The sequence below is a fragment of the Chiloscyllium plagiosum genome, chromosome 11 (assembly GCF_004010195.1).
Source record: "Chiloscyllium plagiosum isolate BGI_BamShark_2017 chromosome 11, ASM401019v2, whole genome shotgun sequence".
Classification (NCBI taxonomy): Eukaryota; Metazoa; Chordata; class Chondrichthyes; order Orectolobiformes; family Hemiscylliidae; genus Chiloscyllium; species Chiloscyllium plagiosum.
In genome coordinates, this window is record NC_057720.1 from 25,259,122 (window position 1) to 25,277,741 (window position 18,620).

Below are 18,620 nucleotides of genomic sequence, written 5' to 3' on the forward strand. Positions count from 1 at the left end.
GGTTCTTTATGCAGAGAGTTGAGAGAGCATGGAATACGTTGCTAGCAGCAGTTGTGGAAGCGAGATCATTGGGGATATTTAAGAGACTGCTGGACATGCATATGGTCACAGAACTTTGAGGGTTCGTACATTAGGTTTACCTTACATGAGGATCAATGGTTGGCACAACATCGTGGGTTGAAGGGCCTGTTCTGTGCTGTACTGTTCTATGTTCTAAATCCTTAACATTGACTCTGGACCCCTTGAGGTCTTGTGGCATCAGATTAAGCTTAGGCAAGGAAGCCTGTTAATTACCTCATGCCCTCCCCAAACCACCTAATGAATCAGTGCTCCTCAATATTGAACAGCACTTGGAAGAAGCACTATGCGTGGCAAGAGTGCAGAATGGACTTTGATTGGACAGCAGTGTCCACCACCAAGAGCGTCATGGCAGCACCAGTCTTTACTGAACTGGTCAAGTCCTCAAGGACATTGCTGCTAGACTGGGTCTGCAGCAGGTGGTGATGGAACCAACAAAAGGCAAAAACAAACTTGACCTAATCTTCAACAATTTGTCTGCAACAGTTGCATATAACCATGACAGTATTGTTAAAAATGACTTTGCACAGTCCTTGTGGAGATGAAGTCCCATTGAGAATGCCCTCCATCGCGCTGTGCACTACCACCATGCTAAATGGGGCAGACTTCAAACAGATCTAGCAACTCAACTGGGCATTCATGAGACAATCTAAGCAATAAGCAGCAAATAACTTGTACTCCAACATATTCTGCAGCAACATGGCCTGGCATATCACTCATCCATCAGGGGATCAACTCTGGTTCACTAAGGTGTGAAGGATCGCATGTCAGGAGCAGCACCAGGCCTTCCTGAAAATGAGATGTCAAATCTGGTGAAACTACAAAACAGAGCAGCCAAACGGCATAAGCAGCAAATCATGGACAGAGCTAAGCAATTTCACACCCAACAGATCAGATCCAAGCTCTACAGTCCTGCTCCATTTTGTTGTGAAAAATAGTGGACCATTTCAAAACTCGCTGAAGTGGGAGAAGGCTTCACAAGTATTCCCAAGCTCAGCGATGCAGAGTCCTATATATCAGTGCAAAAGATAAGGCTGAAGCATTTGCAGCAATCTTCAGCCAGAACAGTTAAGTGGATGATCCATCTTGGCCTCCTCCAGAAATCCCCAGCACCACAGATAACAATATTCAACAAATTTGAATCATTCCCCATTATATCAGAAAACAGCTGCAGGCACTGAATACTGAAAAGGCCTCTGTGCCCAGACCACATTCCAGCAAAAGTACTGAAGACCTCTGCTCCAGAACTTGCCATGCCCTTGGCGAAGCTGTTCCAGTACAGCTACAACACTGGCAACTACCCAGCAGTCTGGAAAATTTCTCAGGTATGACCTGTGCACCAAATTCAGGACAAATCCAACTCCGATAATTACCGCTCCCATCAGTCTAGCCTCAATCATCAGTAAAGTGATGGAAAATGCTGTCAACAGTAGTGTCAGGCAACAATAACCTTCTCACTGACACTCTGTTTGGGCTCTGCCAGAACCACTCCTATCCTGATCTCATTGCAGTCTTAGCTCAAAACATTGACAAAAGAGCTCAAGTCCAGATGTGAGGTGAGAATGACTGCCCTTGACATCACGGACAGATTTGATCAAGTGTGACAAGGACTTCTTGCAAAACTGGACTCTCTGGGATTGGGAGTAAATTCTTTCCTAGTTGAAGTCATGCCTGGCACATAAGATGGTTATGGTTGCTGGAGGTTAGTCATCTCAGCTCTTGGACATCTCCGCAGTTGCTCTTCAGGGTAGTACCCTTGGCCCAACCAACTTCAGCTGTTTCATCAGTGACCTTCCCTCCATTGTAAGGTCAGAAGTGGGAATGTTCGCCAGTCATTACACAATGTTGAGCCCCATTTATGACTTCTTAGATACTGAAGCAGTCCATATCCAAATGCAGGTTTTTCATGGCTTGAGTAGCAAGTAACATGTCCGCCAGATAGGTAGCCAGACAAAAGAGAATCTAACTATCACACTTTGACACTCAGTGGTGTTACTTTCACTGAATACCCCACTATCAACATCTAATGGGTTATGTTGACCAAAAACTGAACTGGACAAACCACTTAGGACTGTGGCTACAAGAATAGGTCAGAGACTAGGAATCCTACAATGACTGACTCATCTTCTGACTACCCAAAACCTGTTCACTAATTGCAAGATACAAATCAGGATTGTCATGGAATGTCCACCACTTGCCTGACCATTGCTCCAACAGCACTGAAGAAGATTGACACCATCCAGGTCAAAGCAACCTGCTTGATTGACACCACATCCACATTCACTCCCTCTGCCACCAATGCTCAGCAGTAGTGTGTCATCATCTATAAATGCACTGTGGAAATTCACCAAGGCTCCTTGAACAGTGCCTTCCAAACATACAACCACTACCATTTAGAAGCAAAAGGGCAACAGATGCATGGAATCATCACCACCTGCAAGTTCCCCTCCAAGCTATTCACTGTCCTGACCTGGAAATTTGACACCATTCCATCAGTGTTGATGGGTAAAAATCCTGGAACTGCCTCCCTCATGGCATTTTGGTCTACCTACTAATGGACTCCAGTTGTTCAAAAAGGCAGCTTATCAGTACCTTCTCAAGGGCAACTCGTGTTAAGCAGTTATTACTAGTGTAATGATGCCCACACCCCATGTACCAATAAACAAAAATGGCAGCTGAATAAGTGAAAGGCCACCTTAGTTTTCCAGTCTGATTTGAGGATTGTCATTTTTGCCTGATGCATTAATAGTCTTAAATTGAGGGAAGTAAATTTCTCCCAACCTCAGGTGGTACAAATAGAGCTGCTAAACATTTAGCAGCCTTTTGGGAGACTAATACAGATCACAGCTTTTAGAGGTGGATATATTTTCTCAACAGTTCCAAATTGGAAATTGTCTGCTTTTCTCTTCTGCCTTCTTCAAATAGATCAGCTTTCTTTTCAGTTGTTCTCTCATTCACTAATTTGAATAATAATAATGTTCAGAATTTGACAAACACTTGAACTATAAGGAGATCAAAATGGGAGCAGCATTAAATATGTCATCAATAGAATAAAATTACCAATCATGACTCTAAAGATCCTTTTATCTTCGATCATTATAGTCATTCTCTCTGGCTCTAATCATGAAACACACATTGAACCACAATAATTATAGTGCAATGTGGTGTACTTTATTAAGAACTTAAAATGTAAACTGTACGATTTGGTGGCTTATTGATTAAAATTCAGTGCTCAAATTCCTGAATTTTTTATCTCTACTTTTAATACTAGAATTAATATTATCTCATCTTTTCTCTCATTGGATATTGCCATGCATTGCGATGTTAATATTTAGTCCAAGATTCAATCCATGATATTAGTAGAACAATAGGCTTGAGAATAGCACAAGGCATGCCCATTTTACAATGATCCACTTTTTTTAAAAATTAGAATTAAAAGGAGTGCATTGCAAAAGGAAAATAAATCAATTTGTTGCAACTTAAGTAAATAAAAATTTCCTTTAAGATAGGAGTAACAAGCCATAATCCCCACGAATAGGATGAATGTAATCCAAAGTTATGTGTTGTCTCTATCCTGGCAGCTGTCAATGTTGTTTACAGAGGAGTGTGACAAGGTTCGGGACCTGATGCATGTTCACTCCTTTAGTTATGATTTCCACCTTCGTATCATTCATCAATACTTGGTCGGCCGTCAGATGACTCTGAGGCAGGGCTACCATTTGACTAGCTTCCTCGAAGATTTTATCTGTCACCATCCAGATATTCCAAAATATGGAAGGAACCACATCTTTGAAGGTAAGAGAACTGTAATTTTTTTGAAAAAAACATTTGGAACAGCAAGATTTGTTTAGCATCACTTAGTGGAAAAACTGAAGGAACCCAAATCACAATCTGAGCTTTGATTTTTAAGTTAATATCAGGCTTCAAACGTAACAGAATGTCCCAGTCACCTCAAAGGGATATTCTGAAGCAGACTTGGACTCCCAGCCACCTTGGTAATATTTGGCAGATTTTTTAAAGGGGTAGGTTTTTTAAGGAACATCTTAAAGAAGGGAAGAGGGGGAGAGAAGTTTAGCAGGGAGTTCCAGAGCTCAGGTCTAGACAGAAGACATGTCCACCAATGGCAGGGCAACTAAAATCTAGGAAGATCAAGCCCAGAATTAGATGAGATGTGCAGGTAAATCGGAAGGTTATAGAGCTGCAGGAGATTACAGATTTGGAAGGAATGAGGCCAAGGAGAGATTTCAAAACAGTGATTGCACAGTCAATATTTACTAAAGCAAATCTCTCAATACATTTATTAGTTAAATCTGCAATATTTTTATATTTCACTGCAATGGAATGCCAATTGTACTTAAATGTTAAAGGCTGTGTTAAATGAACTACAGCTAACCTATGAGTGAAGAAAGTGACACAGTGCATAGATAGTCTTTACAGTGCTTATTAAAATTTCATTTGTAGGGTGAGGTTGAGAAAATAAGTTAATATTCTCTGTACCTACATTGTTTTGTTAACTGTAAATATCCTAATCAACAATAAATGTAATTTATGATTTTTCAGCATCTTGGCATTTCCAACTGATATAACACAATGTGATAGGGTGCTATTTCATGTGATCACCAGCTGAATTGCATGGATAGAGAAATGAGTTACCCTAGGCTACCTCGTTATTGCATCTAGTTACATGTTACAGAAAAAAAATTATAGTTGCTAGCTTTTCTGGCCAAAATTGTACTATAGAAGTTGAACCAAAGAGAAAAACATGTAGAAGGTAATTGTTCTTTAAATGAAAAGATATGGTGCAATGCCACATTATGGATCACTTAATTAGTGTTCCTGAGTTGAAACTGGAAAAGCAGTTCAAGAAGGCAGCTCACTACCACCATTAGAGATGGACAACAAATATTGACCCAGACATGATACTCACAACATGTAAATGAATAAATAAATAAAACTAGCAGAGTTGCTTTCACTGTTTACTTGTCAGTGACCTCAGGTAGAAAGTGCTGGGATTAGGAGAGGGCAGCGATGGCCTCAGCAATGACTTTGACTTTCCATTTAAATATAAGGGAGCACTCAATAGCTAGTCTTATAACAAGATTCATGTGATTGATATTGATAAGTTTGAACAACATACTAGCTGTGAGATGCATGCTTAAAAAAGAATTTTTGTAAGTAAATGCCTTCTACCATGATGAGTTGCGGAAATTCGATCTTTTTCTCCAGGGACGATAGCTTTGTCCACAAACATGACAACTGCTCATCAACTGTACAACTATATCACTGACCATGCCAGTATATATGGAATGAAACCATTGCGTATGTCAAGAACAGCAATGGGTATGGAGGGAAGAAAGGGGACCCAGAACACAGAAATGCATGAGTATGCATTAGTGGCTCTTTGGAATCGGTGAGTGCAAAGCAATGTGTGTATGTGCCATCGTGTTGATATCTTCCCATCTTTCCATTTAGGCAATTTGATTGCCAACGGAAATTTAACTGTACTATCAAGGAGCATTCACCCTTTAGAACATAGAACAATACAGCACAGAACAGGCCCTTCGGCCCACGATGTTGGCCGAACATTTGTCCTAGCTTAAGCACCTATCCATGTACCTATCCAATTGCCGCTTAAAGGTCACCAATGATTCTGACTCTACCACTCCCACAGGCAGCGCATTTCATGCCCCCACCACTCTCTGGGTAAAGAACCTATCCCTGACATCCCCCCTATACCTTCCACCCTTCACCTTAAATTTATGTCCCCTTGTAACACTCTGTTGTACCCGGGAAAAACGTCTCTGACTGTCTACTCTATTTATTCCCCTGATCATTTTATAAACTTCTATCAAGTCACCCCTCATCCTTTGCCGTTCCAATGAGAAAAGGCCTAGCACTCTCAACCTATCCTCATACTACCTATTCTCCATTCCAGGCAACATCCTGGTAAATCTCCTCTGCACCCTCTCCAAAGCTTCCACATCTTTCCTAAAATGAGGCGACCAGAACTGCACACAGTACTCCAAATGTGGCCTTACCAAGGTCCTATACAGCTGCAACATCACCTCACGACTCTTGAATTCAATCCCTCTGCTAATGAACGCTAATACACCGTAGGCCTTCTTACAAGCTGTATCCACCTGAGTGGCAACTTTTAAAGATCTATGAACATGGACCCCAAGATCCCTCTGCTCCTCCACCTTACTAAGAACCCTACCGTTAACCCTGTATTCCGCATTCTTATTTGCCCTAGAACTGATTCCTGCGGAACTCCACTTGTAACTGGGTTCTAGGCTGAATATTTACCATCTACCACCACTCTCTGCCTTCGACCGGTTAGCCAGTTTTCTATCCAATTGGCCAAATTTCCCTCTATCCCATGCCTCCTGACTTTCCGCATAAGCCTACCATGGGGAACCTTATCACATGCCTTACTAAAATCCATGTACACTACATCCACTGCTCTACCCTCATCCACATGTTTGGTCACCTCCTCAAAGAATTCAATAAGACTTGTAAGGCAAGACCTACCCCTCCCAAATCTGTGCTGGCTGTCCCTAATCAAGCAGTGTCTTTCCAGATACTCATAAATCCTATCCCTCAGTACCCTTTCCATTACTTTGCCTACCACCGAAGGAAGCATAACTGGCCTGTAATTCCCGGGGTTATCCCTGTTCCCTTTTTTGAACAGGGCACAACATTCACCACTCTCCAGTCCCCTGGCACCACCCCCATTGACAGTGAAGACGAAAAGATTATTGCCAACGGTTCTGCAATTTCCTCTCTTGCTTCCCACATAATCCTAGGATATATCCCGTCCGGGGACTTGTCTATCCTCGAGTTTTTCAAAATGCCCAACACATCTTCCTTCCTAACAAGTATCTCCTCTAGCTTACCAGTCCATTTCATACTCTCCTCTTCAACAATACGGTCCCTCTCATTTGTAAATACTGAAGAAAAGTAAATACTTTCAGGAGAGGCAATGGTGTAGTGGTATTATTGTTGAACTTGTCATTCAGAGACCCAGATAGTCTGGGGATCCGAGTTAAAATCTCACCACTTGAATGTGAAAATCTGGAACTAAAAGTCTAATAATCACTGTGAAACCAATGTCAGTTGTTTTGCAAACTCTTCTGTTTCACTAATGTCCGTTGGGAAGGAAAACTGCCCTGCTTTTCTAGTCCGGCCTAATTGTGACTCCAGACCATCAGTAATATCATAGTGTTTTAAAACGTGGAAAGAAGTATTTTGGCCCATCATGTCCATACTGATCATCAAGAACCTATCTACTCTCGTCCCATTTTCCAGCCTCCAGCCTTGTATACTGTGGCATTTCAAATGATCATTTAAAAGCGTATTAAATGTTGTGATGATTCCCATCTTTACCTTTCAGGCCATGAGTTCCAGATACCCACTAACCTCTGGATGAAAAAATTATTTCTTAAATCCCATCTAAACTTCCTGTTATAAACCAGGGAGCAGAGATTTAAGGTAGTTGACCCCACTATGAGGAGAAAGGTTTATTTCTACCTACCCAATCTATATTTCTCATATGTGGTTGACTCTTCACCGCCTTCTGAAATGGCCTAGCAAGCCACTTAGTTCCATCGACCACAAGAATGTCTCAAAGAAGGAAAGAAACCAGACAGAACAGTTTGCATCACCTGGGCACTGCAAATAACAATGGCAAACACAGTTCTGTCAACCCTACACAGTTCTATCAACCCTGCAAAGTTCTCCTTACTAACATCTGGGGCTAGTGCCAAAATTGAGAGAACTGTCTCTCCGATTAGTCAAACAATAGCCTAACATAATCACATTCATGGAATCATGCCTTGCACAAGCATCACCATCCATGGCTATGTCCTGTCTCATTGGCAGATCAGGCTCAGCAGTGGTGGCGGCTCAGTGTTATACTGTCAGGAGGGAGTTACTATGGAATTCTCAACAATGACATTGCATTCACTGAAGTCTAATTGCATCAGGTCAAATATGCTGCTGATTATTATAAACTACCCTTCACTCAGCTGATGAATGAATACTCATTTAGTTGAACAGCATTTTGAGGAAGCACTGTGACAAGAGGACAGGATGTTCTCTGGTTGGAGGACTTCACTGTCCATCATCAAGAATGGCTCAGCAGCACCACCACTGACCAAACTGATCAGGTTCTAAAGGGTATGGCTGCTAGACTGGGTCTACCACAGGTGGTGAGGGAATTAAAAGAGAGACTATCACCATGCTAAGTGATACAGACTTATGAACAGGTCTAGCAACTCAAGAGTGGGCATACATGGAGCACTGTGGGCCATCAACAGCAGCGGTATTGTATTCCAACACAATCTCCAACTTCAGTATCTCCCACTATACCATTACTATCAAGCCAAGAGATCAGTCTTTAGTTCAATGAAGAAGGGAGGGAGGCATGCCAGGTGCAGCACTAGGCACACTAAAACTGAAGTGTCAACCTCGTGAAGCTATAAAAGCAGAACTATTTGCATGCTAAACAACATAAGCAGCCAGTGTAGACAGGGCAAAGTGAGTCCACAGCTGAAGTATCAGATCTAAGCTGTATAGCCCTGATACATCCAGTAGTAGACAATTAAACACAATGATGGAGGTGGCTCCATTCTCATGGGGGAATATATCACATCAGCAAATGTTAAAGTTGAGGCATTTACACGAGTCTTCAGCCAGAAGTGGATGATCTATCTTGGCCTCTGCCAGAGGGCCCCAGCATCACAGATACCAGTTTTCAGCCAATTTAGTTCAATCCATGAGGCAAAACACTGGGCCCTGACAACATTTTATCAATCATTACTAAAGACCTGACAAAACTTGCCATTCCCTTATCCAGGCTGTTCCAGTATAATAAAAATGGTATCAACTCAACAAGATGGAAAATTGCCCAAATAAGTCATGGATATGGAAAGCAGAACAAATCTAACCCAGCCAGTTACTGCTCTATCAGTCTTCTCTCAATCATCAGTAATGTGATGTAAGGTGTCATCAACAGTGCTCTGAAGCAGCACTTCCTTAGCAATAACCTGCTTACTGACAGTTTGTTTGGGTTCTATCAGCACCACTCAGCTTCCTGACCTTATTATGACCTTGGTTCAATCATGGGGCAGAAGTGAAATGAAAGTGACAGTCTTTGGCATAAAGGAGCTTAGCAGAATTGGAGTCTATGAGAAATAGGGGTGAAACTTTTGGCTATGTGGCACAAAAGAAGATGGTTTTGGCTGTTCAAGGTCAGTCACCTCACTCCAGAACATCTCTGCAGGAGTTCATCAGGGTAGTGTCTGAGCCCCAATCATCTTTTGGTGACTCTTCAGTGACCTTCCCTTCGTTACAAGGTCATAAGTGGTGATACTTGCTGATGATTGCACAATGTTCTTTACCATTCGTGACTCCTCAGATACTGAAGCAATCCATGTTTGAAATCAACGAGACCTGAACAGTATCCAGGTTTGGGCTGACAAGTGGCAAATAACATTGCGCCAGACAAGTGTCAGGCAGTGATCATTGCTAACAAGAGAGATTCCAACCATTAACTCTTGACATTCAAAGGTGTTGCCATCACTAAATCCCCCACTACAAATATCCTGACTTACCTTTGCCAAAAACCTGAATTTGGCATGCACGCATGTATGTACGTACCGTGGCTACAAGAGCAAGAAATCCTGCAGCAAGTAACTCACCTCCCTGCTCCCTAAAGTCTGTCCACCATCTATAAGACACAGGTCAGGAGTGCGATGGAACACCCCTGACTTTCCTGAAGGAGTGCAGCTCCAACAGCATTTGAGAAGCTTGACACCATCCAGGACACAGTAGCCTACTTAAATAACACCACATCCACAAACATTGACGGCTTCCCCCCCCCCCCCCCCCTTCCCCACTACCAATGTTCAGTAGTGGCAGGGTGTACTATTTAGAAGATGCTCTGCAAAAATTACCAGGACTCTATAGACAGCACCTTACAAACCCACAATCGCTTCCATCTAGCAGGATAAGGGCAACAGATATATGGGAACACTGTGACCTGTAATTTCTCTCCAAGCCACCCACCTCCAGACTTGGAAATGTATCATGGTTCCTTCAGTATCAATGAGTAAATCCAGGAGCTCCCTCTCTTGTGGCATTTTCGATCTACCTACAGCATATAGATTGCACTGGTTCAAGAAGGCAGCTCACCACCTCTTTCTTAAGGGGAACTAGTGCTCACCCAGCTAGTAATGCTCACATCTTGTGAATGGATATATAAAATGAAACTGCTTTACTGGCTACTGCAACAAAATGTCATCTGGATGGGTATATGAATAGGAAGGGTTTAGAGGGATATGGGTCAAGTGCTGGTAAATGGGACCAGATTAGGTTAGGATATCTGGTCAGCACAGGTGAGTTGGACTGAAGGGTCTGGTTCCGTGCAGTACATTTCTATGACTCTATAAGTTGCAATTTTTACAGAAGAACCCAAAGGCACCTCACAGAAATGTTATCAAACAAAATCTGACGCTGGCCACGTGTGAGATGTAGTAAGGTGCACAACAGTTTGCTTGAAGTTGTAGATTTAAGAAGCATCTACAGGAGGAAGCAAGTAGCGAGGCTGAGGAGGAGATCCCAGAGCCTGGTCTAAGAAGTTGAAGATATGATTTCAATAATCAGTCTATAGAAATGACATGTACACAGAGGCCCAAGATGGGAGCAGAGATCTTGGGATCTTTAAAGACTTGGATGCAAGAAAGACAATGTCAGAAAATGTTTTGAAAACAAGCAGAAGCCTTCTAAAATGGAGAAACAGTGTAGGGTAGCTGGCATGAATGATGGGTGAATCAACTTGATGTGATGTAGGACAGCAGAATTTTGGATAAAAATGGAATATATCAGGCTTGCCAGGGAACATTGGAATAGCTAAGGTAGTCTACAGACATCAAAGGTATGGTTTCAGAAGGTGATGATCTGAAGTAGGGTGGAGATAGATAAAGTTAGAATTTATCCTAATAACTTTATGACCTACATCCTAGAATCATCCTTATTGCACTTCTCTGAATGCATTTAACATTATCAATGTCCTTTTGATGGTTCCTAATCTCGAATTCCACAAACTATTCCCAGTGTACTTTCAGTAACCAGCTGGTCAAATTTAGAAGTACTGTGTTTTTTTTAAAACTTGTATAGATTTTAAATCTAATCAGAGCATAGTATGAGCAGTGATCAATTGTGTTTGTTGTTTACTCATACTACAACCCATATGCGAGAGCAAGTTTTCTATACTAAAAATATTGAACGGTCAACTTGTTTTTGGCGATTACAATCTTAAATGTCACGATTGGTTTAGAAAAGTGATGTGTTGCATTCATTTTTTTGGTGTTTATGAAAAGGCTGACAGGATTTTTTTTTGACATCCAGATCTGGATCATACAAAGATTCTGAAGGAATCAGACATCATGATGAGTTTGATGTATCCTTATTGGTGTGTCATAGTGCGGGTCCTTTTGAAGAGCTACCAGAAACAGAACGCAACATGCTACGGTAGGTCTATGTCTTTGTATAGAGTCACCGAGTTGTAGAGATGTACAGCATGGAAACAGACCCTTCAGTCCAATTCATGCATGCCAATCAGATATCCTAAACTAATCTAGTTCCATTTGCCTGCACTTGGTCCATATCTCTCTAAACCCTTCTTATTCATATACCCATTCAGATGCCTTTTTAATGCTGTAATTGTACCAGCCTCCACCACTACCTCTGGCAACTAATTCCATACATGCACCACTCTGCATGAAAAACTTGACCCTTAGGTCACTCTTAAATTTTTCCTCTCTCGCCCTTAACCTATGCCTACTTTGCCTCTTTGGTGCATTATTTTGTTATCTGGAGTTTTAAATCTTAGAAGCATATAGTTTCCAATTCATCCCCTATTTATTTCTATTCCTAGATTCAAAGTTCTCTCCTTCATTGTGAAGATTAGTAATCTGTACATCTTTTAGTGTCACTGTAATGAGAATATTTACCAAACCAGTACAACATTGATGTGCCTGAGATGTCTGTTTAAAATCGCAAAGCTGGAATATTGTGGATCCTTGATAAATGTTGCTACTGGATTTGAAAGAGTGTCTATTATGTGAGAGGATTCAAAGCTTCTAGTTACTTTGTATCATACATTTGAATGCTAATCATTTCTGTCCAAGTTATGGTTTTGTGCCTTGAGGTTACCAGGGATATTCCTTGAGCAAGTATACTTTTGAATACTGAGTAACTATTATTCCGACTTAATGCCACATACCACTTCCAGTCTAACAGTCTGTAACAAATCTTACGCCTTACCTATAAATATTTGTTAACCTTTCAGAAGTTGTGGAGTTCATTATATATTTTCAATTGAGGGGAGCAAATAGCTCTTGAAACTGCTTTGTAATGTGCTGCTGTTAAAATGCAAGACAATAAAATATCCGTGTTTTGTTCTGGATATTGTTATCTGATGGCTTTTGATTCATCCAATGCTCAGTTAAAATTACGGATTACCTTCAAATATGATTTGGGTAGCTAATGAAGAGTTTGTGTTTGTCTATGTAAACAGTGATTCCAATTATTTTAGCAATTTTCACTGTAAAGTGAGAATCAGTTAATAGATTAACTATTCAAAGTTTAACCTGGCTTTCCAACATAAGTCTTCCCCGATGTATTGTTTCTACATTAGTGTAATTACCAAGTACAGATCTATTTGACATAAACCTCAAATACAAGAAGCACTAATTGTTAATTATCCTTTAGGTCGATTTGTCTATAAATTGTAATTTGAAGTCACTTCTGAAGGCTTTCTTCTTCATCAGCTATGGAGCAATGGCTGAATCTGATCACTGCTATTATACTCTATTAACTACCTTGTGCTACAATCAATATCAGAACTATAGCTGAGGGATGTTTGAAGCATTGATACACAGTGAAAACTGATTTTTATTTTGCATACAATACTACAGGTATAGGTAGTTCCGGTATAATGTGCATTTCGGCAGCATGATTTGGCTACAAGAATTTGCTGAAGAATTAGGGAACGGTAATTTGGAGAATGTTTACCTCCGTTGGCAATAGCGCGATTTCAGCAGGAATTGGTTTGCGTCCAAATCTGCACGCCTGCACATGCGTGTGCTTGCTGATCTGCGCATGCTCCGGTATCCGTGTATACGCAATGTCGGTACCAGTCTTTGTGCCGTGCTGTGAATGCACCGAAATCTCTCTGTCGTTCTGCACATGCGCAAGGTGAGCTCAGGTCTTCATGACGTTCTGCGCATGTGCCGAAGCCAGCTGCCGATAGAGCAGCTTTCTATGAGAGGTACCGTACAGAGAGTGGCTTTCTTACATATTTAAAATTTATTATTAAATTTGCTTTTGTTCTCTGATTGAATATGATTTCAACCTTCATTCAGGCTGTGCTATTCTGTGCGTTAGACTTTTGGGTGATTTTTGAGCAATCCTGAGTGACATTTTTTGCTGGTCTGCCCTTAACCTCACCTTTCCCATAGGCTCCATTATTTCTATGAAGTGATTTTCTGTTAAGTGAGATTTCACTAGAACGCAACTACAGCATTATAGGAGAACTACATGTACAGGTGTCGCTAATAAGGTCTTAGCGTTTTGGGTAGGGTTAAGAAAATTTAAGGAAACATACTTAAGCGTGTTAGCAAGCTACAATCCAGAGTTTTATATTGTGCAATTACTAAGCTGTGCACCTTACAAATTGCAAGGCTTTCTCGTTTATTTGCGTTTCACTTAAAAAAAGTTTAATATTTGCCAGAAGACTTAAAATATCTTCAGTCAAATGGAAATTAATAGTACTTATAAATACAATTAGTCTACATTTTGCACCATGTACTATACCTTGCATTCATCTGTGTTAGAGACCCTTAGAGACTTGTGATTTTTGTCCATAAAATGTGTACCAGCATTCAAAATTGGATGCTGCAAAGAGAACAAAACTCGGAACTAAATGATCTATATCTGAATGGACAGAGCATTCATAACAAAGTAAATCAATTGATAACATATGTTGAAGTGAATAAATACAGTCCGATAGTACATTGGCTGCAAAATGACCAGGATTGAGTTCTGAATATTCTGAGGTATGTGACATTCAAGAAGAATAGGTGGTTAGGCAAAGGGGTAGCTTTTATAATGAAAATTGGTATAAACATTAGATATGATCTTCATTGAGGAGAACAGGTTGAGGAATTTGTTTGGATAGTGACGAAGTTAGTAGGGAAAAGATTGAGAGTGTGATCCACAGCACCCACCCCCCCACCCCCCCACCCACTCACGAACAGGTTGACACAATATAGAAATTATACAAGAGAACAAATTAGGTGTTTGTAATAAAGGGACTGCAATAATCATGGGTGATTTTAATCCATATGTAAACCAACAAAATCATACTGGTAGTAGTAGCTTGAACAAAAAATTCATAGAATGCTTTTGTGAGAATTTTTTATAGCAATGGTTATACTCGTCTTGGTATTGTACACCGTTACAGGATTAATTAATGACCTCAAAGTGAAGACTGTTGGTAGCAGCAATTATGATAACAATACGATTGAACTTTACGTCCAATTTGAAAGCGAGAAGAGTGGATCCAAGACTGGTATTCTAAAGTAAATAAGGCCACTGTTGGAATATTGCATGCAATTCTGGTCTCCTTCCTATCGGAAAGATGTTGTGATACTTGAAAGGGTTCAGATTAGATTAGATTAGATTACAGTGTGGAAACAGGCCCTTCGGCCCAACTCTTATTTGTCCACACCGACCCGCCGAAGCGAAACCCACCCATACCCCTACATTTACCCCTTACCTAACACTATGGGCAATTTAGTATGGCCAATTCACCTGACCCTGCACATCTTTGGACTGTGGGAGGAAACCGGAGCACCAGAAAAGATTTACAAGGATGTTGCCAGGTTTGGAGGATTTGAGCTATAGGGAGAGGCTGAACAGGCTGGGGCTGTTTTCCCTGGAGTGTCGGAAGCTGAGGTGTTACCTTATAGAGGTTTACAAAATTATGAGGGGCATGGATAGGATAAATAGACAAAGTCTTTTCCCTGTGGTCAGGAAGTCCAGAACTAGAGGGCATAGGTTCAGGGTGAGAGGGGAAAGATATGAAAAAGCCCTAAGGAGCAACTTTTTCACGCAGAGGGTGGTACGTGTATGGAATGAGCTGCTACAGGATGTGGTAGAGGTTGCTACAATTGCAACATTTAAGAGGCATTTGGATGGGTATATGAATAGGAAGGGTTTGGAGGGATATGGGCCGGGTGCTGGCAGGTGGGACTAGATTGGGTTGGGATATCTGGTCGGGTTGGACAGAAGGGTCTGTTTCCATGCTGTACATCTCTATGACTATGACTCTGTGTGGGCGTGAAACCAGAGCTAGTTACTGTGAATTGGGATATTAGGCTAGGACATGCATTAGGAGAGAAACAATGGCAGATATTTAAAGAATGCCCATATTGCCAGTGTAAAAAATCCAAGGGGAGGACCAACCAAGGTATTAGAATTGTTCATCAAGGAAGTTATAACTGAGCTCTTAGACTGCAAGTAATGTGATGAAGGGATTTTGCCCGAAACGTCGATTTTCCTGCTCCTTGGCTGCTGTCTGACCTGCTGTGCTTTTCCGGCACCACTCTGATCTAAAAACTGCAAGTAATCTGGACAAGTCAGCATGGTTTGCTGAAAGATCAGTCATACGAGGTCAATTCCCAGAATGGCGAAACTATCTTATGCTGAAAGATTGGAGCGACTGGGCTTGTATACCCTTGAGTTTAGAAGGCTGAGAGGTGATCTGATTGAGAGGTATAAGATTATTAAATGATTGAACACTCTAGAGGCAGGAAGCATGTTTCCGCTGATGGGTGAGTCCCGAACCAGAGGACACAGTTTAAAAATAAGGGGTAGGCCACTTAGAACAGAGTTGAGGAGAAACTTCTTCACCCAGAGAGTGGTGGGTTTATGGAATGCTCTGCCCCAGAAGGCTATGGAGGCCAAGTTTCTGGATACTTTCAAGAAAGCATTGGATAGAGCTCTTAAGGATAATGGAGTCAATGGTTATGGGGATAAGGCAGGAACAGGATCCTGATTGAGGATGATCAGCCATGATAATAATGAATGGTGGTGCTGGCTCAAAGGGCAGAATGGCCTACTCCTGCATCTATTGTCTATACTTAACAAATTCATTGAAGTTCTATGAAGGAGTTACACGAGCTCTGGATAAATTGGAGCCTGAAGATGTACTATACGTGTATTTCCAGAGGGCATTTGACAAGGTGCCACATAAAAGATTATTGTTTAAAATAGAAGCTCATGATGTAAGGGGTAACATTTTAGCATGGATAGAAGACAGATAATCAGACAGAAATGAAGAGCGGCTTCTGCAGGGTTCTATGCTAAGGCCACAACATTTTATAAATTTGTGACCATGTAGGGTGAGGTAAGCAAAAGCATGATAGCTAAATTCATAGCTAATACTAAGGTAGGCAGGAAAGTGAGAAGATATAAGGAGTTTTCAGACAGATTGAATAATAGACATAGGTTGAGCAAGTGGAGAAAAATCTGGCAGATGAAGAATAATGCAAGAAAATATGAAGTTTGCCTTAAGAATAGAAGTCAGTAGTATTTTCACGAAGAACAACTGTGGAATTCCACAGTGCAAAGGGATCTAGACGTCCTCGTACACGATCTCAAGTTGGTCTGGAGGTAATGATTAAGAAGGTTACTTACAAGAGGAATTAAATTAGGAATCTTGGGTAGGGGATGGCCTTGTGGTCTTAGCAAAGTTATCATTGAGATGTACAGCATGGAAACAGACTGTTTGGTCCAACTCGTCCATACTGATCAGATATCCTAAATTAATCTAGTCCCACTTGTGAGCATTTAGCCCTTATCCCTCTAAACCTTTCCTATTCATATACCTATCCAGATGCCTTTTAAATGTTGTCATTGTACCAACCTCCACCACTTCATCTGGCTGCTCATTCCATACACACGCCACCACCTTCATGAAAAAGTTGTCTCTTAGGTCCCTTTTAAATCTTTCCCCTCTCACCCTAAATCTATGCCGTCTAGAATTAGATTCCCCTACCCTGGGGAAAATGAATTCAGAAACCTCGGTAAATATTCTGTCTTTGATACCTGCCATGGCAAATAGAATTTGAATTGAATAATAATCTGGAAATTAGAGTATAATGATCATGAGACCATTGTTGATTGTTGGAAAAACCAATCTGGCTCATTAATGACCTTTTAGGGAAAGAAATCTGTCATCCTTACCTGATCTGGTTATGTGTGCCTCCAGACCCATAGCAATGTGGTTGACTGTTAAGATGCCTTTGGACAATTAGGGATGGCCAATAAATCCTGGTACAGCCAGTGATGCTCACATCCCATGAATAAATAAAGAAAAAAACTTAAATTTTAGAGTATGGAAGTTAAGCTTCACTTGTACAGGGCATTGGTGAGACCATATCTCTCATTGTGTGCAGTTTTGATCTTGAGTTTTGGGTAGCAGTTTTGGTAAGGAAATGCCCACTGAAAGATGGTTCAGAGGAGGTTTATTAGATACCTAGAATGAGTGGGTTGTGCTGAAAGGAAAAATTGGTTAGCATGGGTGTGTTTCCCCTTGTGTTGAGAAGAGTGAGGAATGATTTGATTCAAGTTTGTAAAAATTTGAATGATCTTGACAAGGTGGTTTCTCATGTGAGGGAGCCCCTAATTAGTCTATTGCTTTAAAATGAGGGGTTGCTCGTAAGGCAGTTGTGAAGGGATTTTGGAACTCTGTTTCAGAATTTGGTGGAAGCATGGTTATAGCGAAGGTGGATAGATTCTTGTTAGGCAAGGGAATCAGCAGTTACTGGAATAGAAGGGAATGTGGAATTTGAAACTCAGTCATGACTTTATTGAACAACTTGGTTAGAGACCCAAAAACTGCAGATGCTGGAATCCAAAGTAGACAAGCAGGAGGCTGGAAGAACACAGCAAGCCAGGCAGCATCAGGAGGTGGAGAAGTTGACGTTTTGGGTGTAACCCTTCTTCAGGACTGGGGGTGGGTGTGGAGGGTGTGCACACCTGAGGGAGGCAGACAACTTCTTCAAAGTGGCATTCTTTGAAGAGACTTTGCAGTGGAACAAACTTGGTTAGAGACAAAAAAAGCTTGTTAGAAGTGTCGACTTCCGCACAACCGAAACATCCTGAAGAAGGGTTACACTCAAAGCGTCGACTTAGAGTCATAGAGATGTACAGCATGGAAACAGACCCTTCGGTCCAACCCGTCCATGCCGACCAGATATCCCAACCCAATCTAGTCCCACCTGCCAGCACCTGGCCCATATCCCTCCAAACCCTTCCTATTCATATACCCATCCAAATGCCTCTTAAATGTTGCAATTGTACCAGCCTCCACCACATCCTCTGGCAGCTCATTCTATACACATACCATCCTCTGCGTGAAAAGGTTGCCCATTAGGTCTCTTTTATATCTTTCCCCTCTCACCCTAAACCTC

General features: G+C 41.3%; 1 protein-coding gene across 9 annotated transcripts in view; it reads left to right on the plus strand.

Annotated features, from left to right (window-relative positions):
- The window catches only part of szt2 (SZT2 subunit of KICSTOR complex), a 257,630-nt gene that overhangs the window by 229,750 nt on the left and 9,260 nt on the right, over positions 1–18,620 (plus strand). For all 9 annotated transcript variants that reach the window (XM_043698914.1, XM_043698920.1, XM_043698917.1 and 6 more), the window contains 3 exons: positions 3,660–3,873; positions 5,305–5,488; positions 11,488–11,610. In XM_043698914.1, coding sequence (XP_043554849.1) covers positions 3,660–3,873; positions 5,305–5,488; positions 11,488–11,610 — 521 coding nt within the window. The remainder of the gene's footprint in view (positions 1–3,659; positions 3,874–5,304; positions 5,489–11,487; positions 11,611–18,620) is intronic.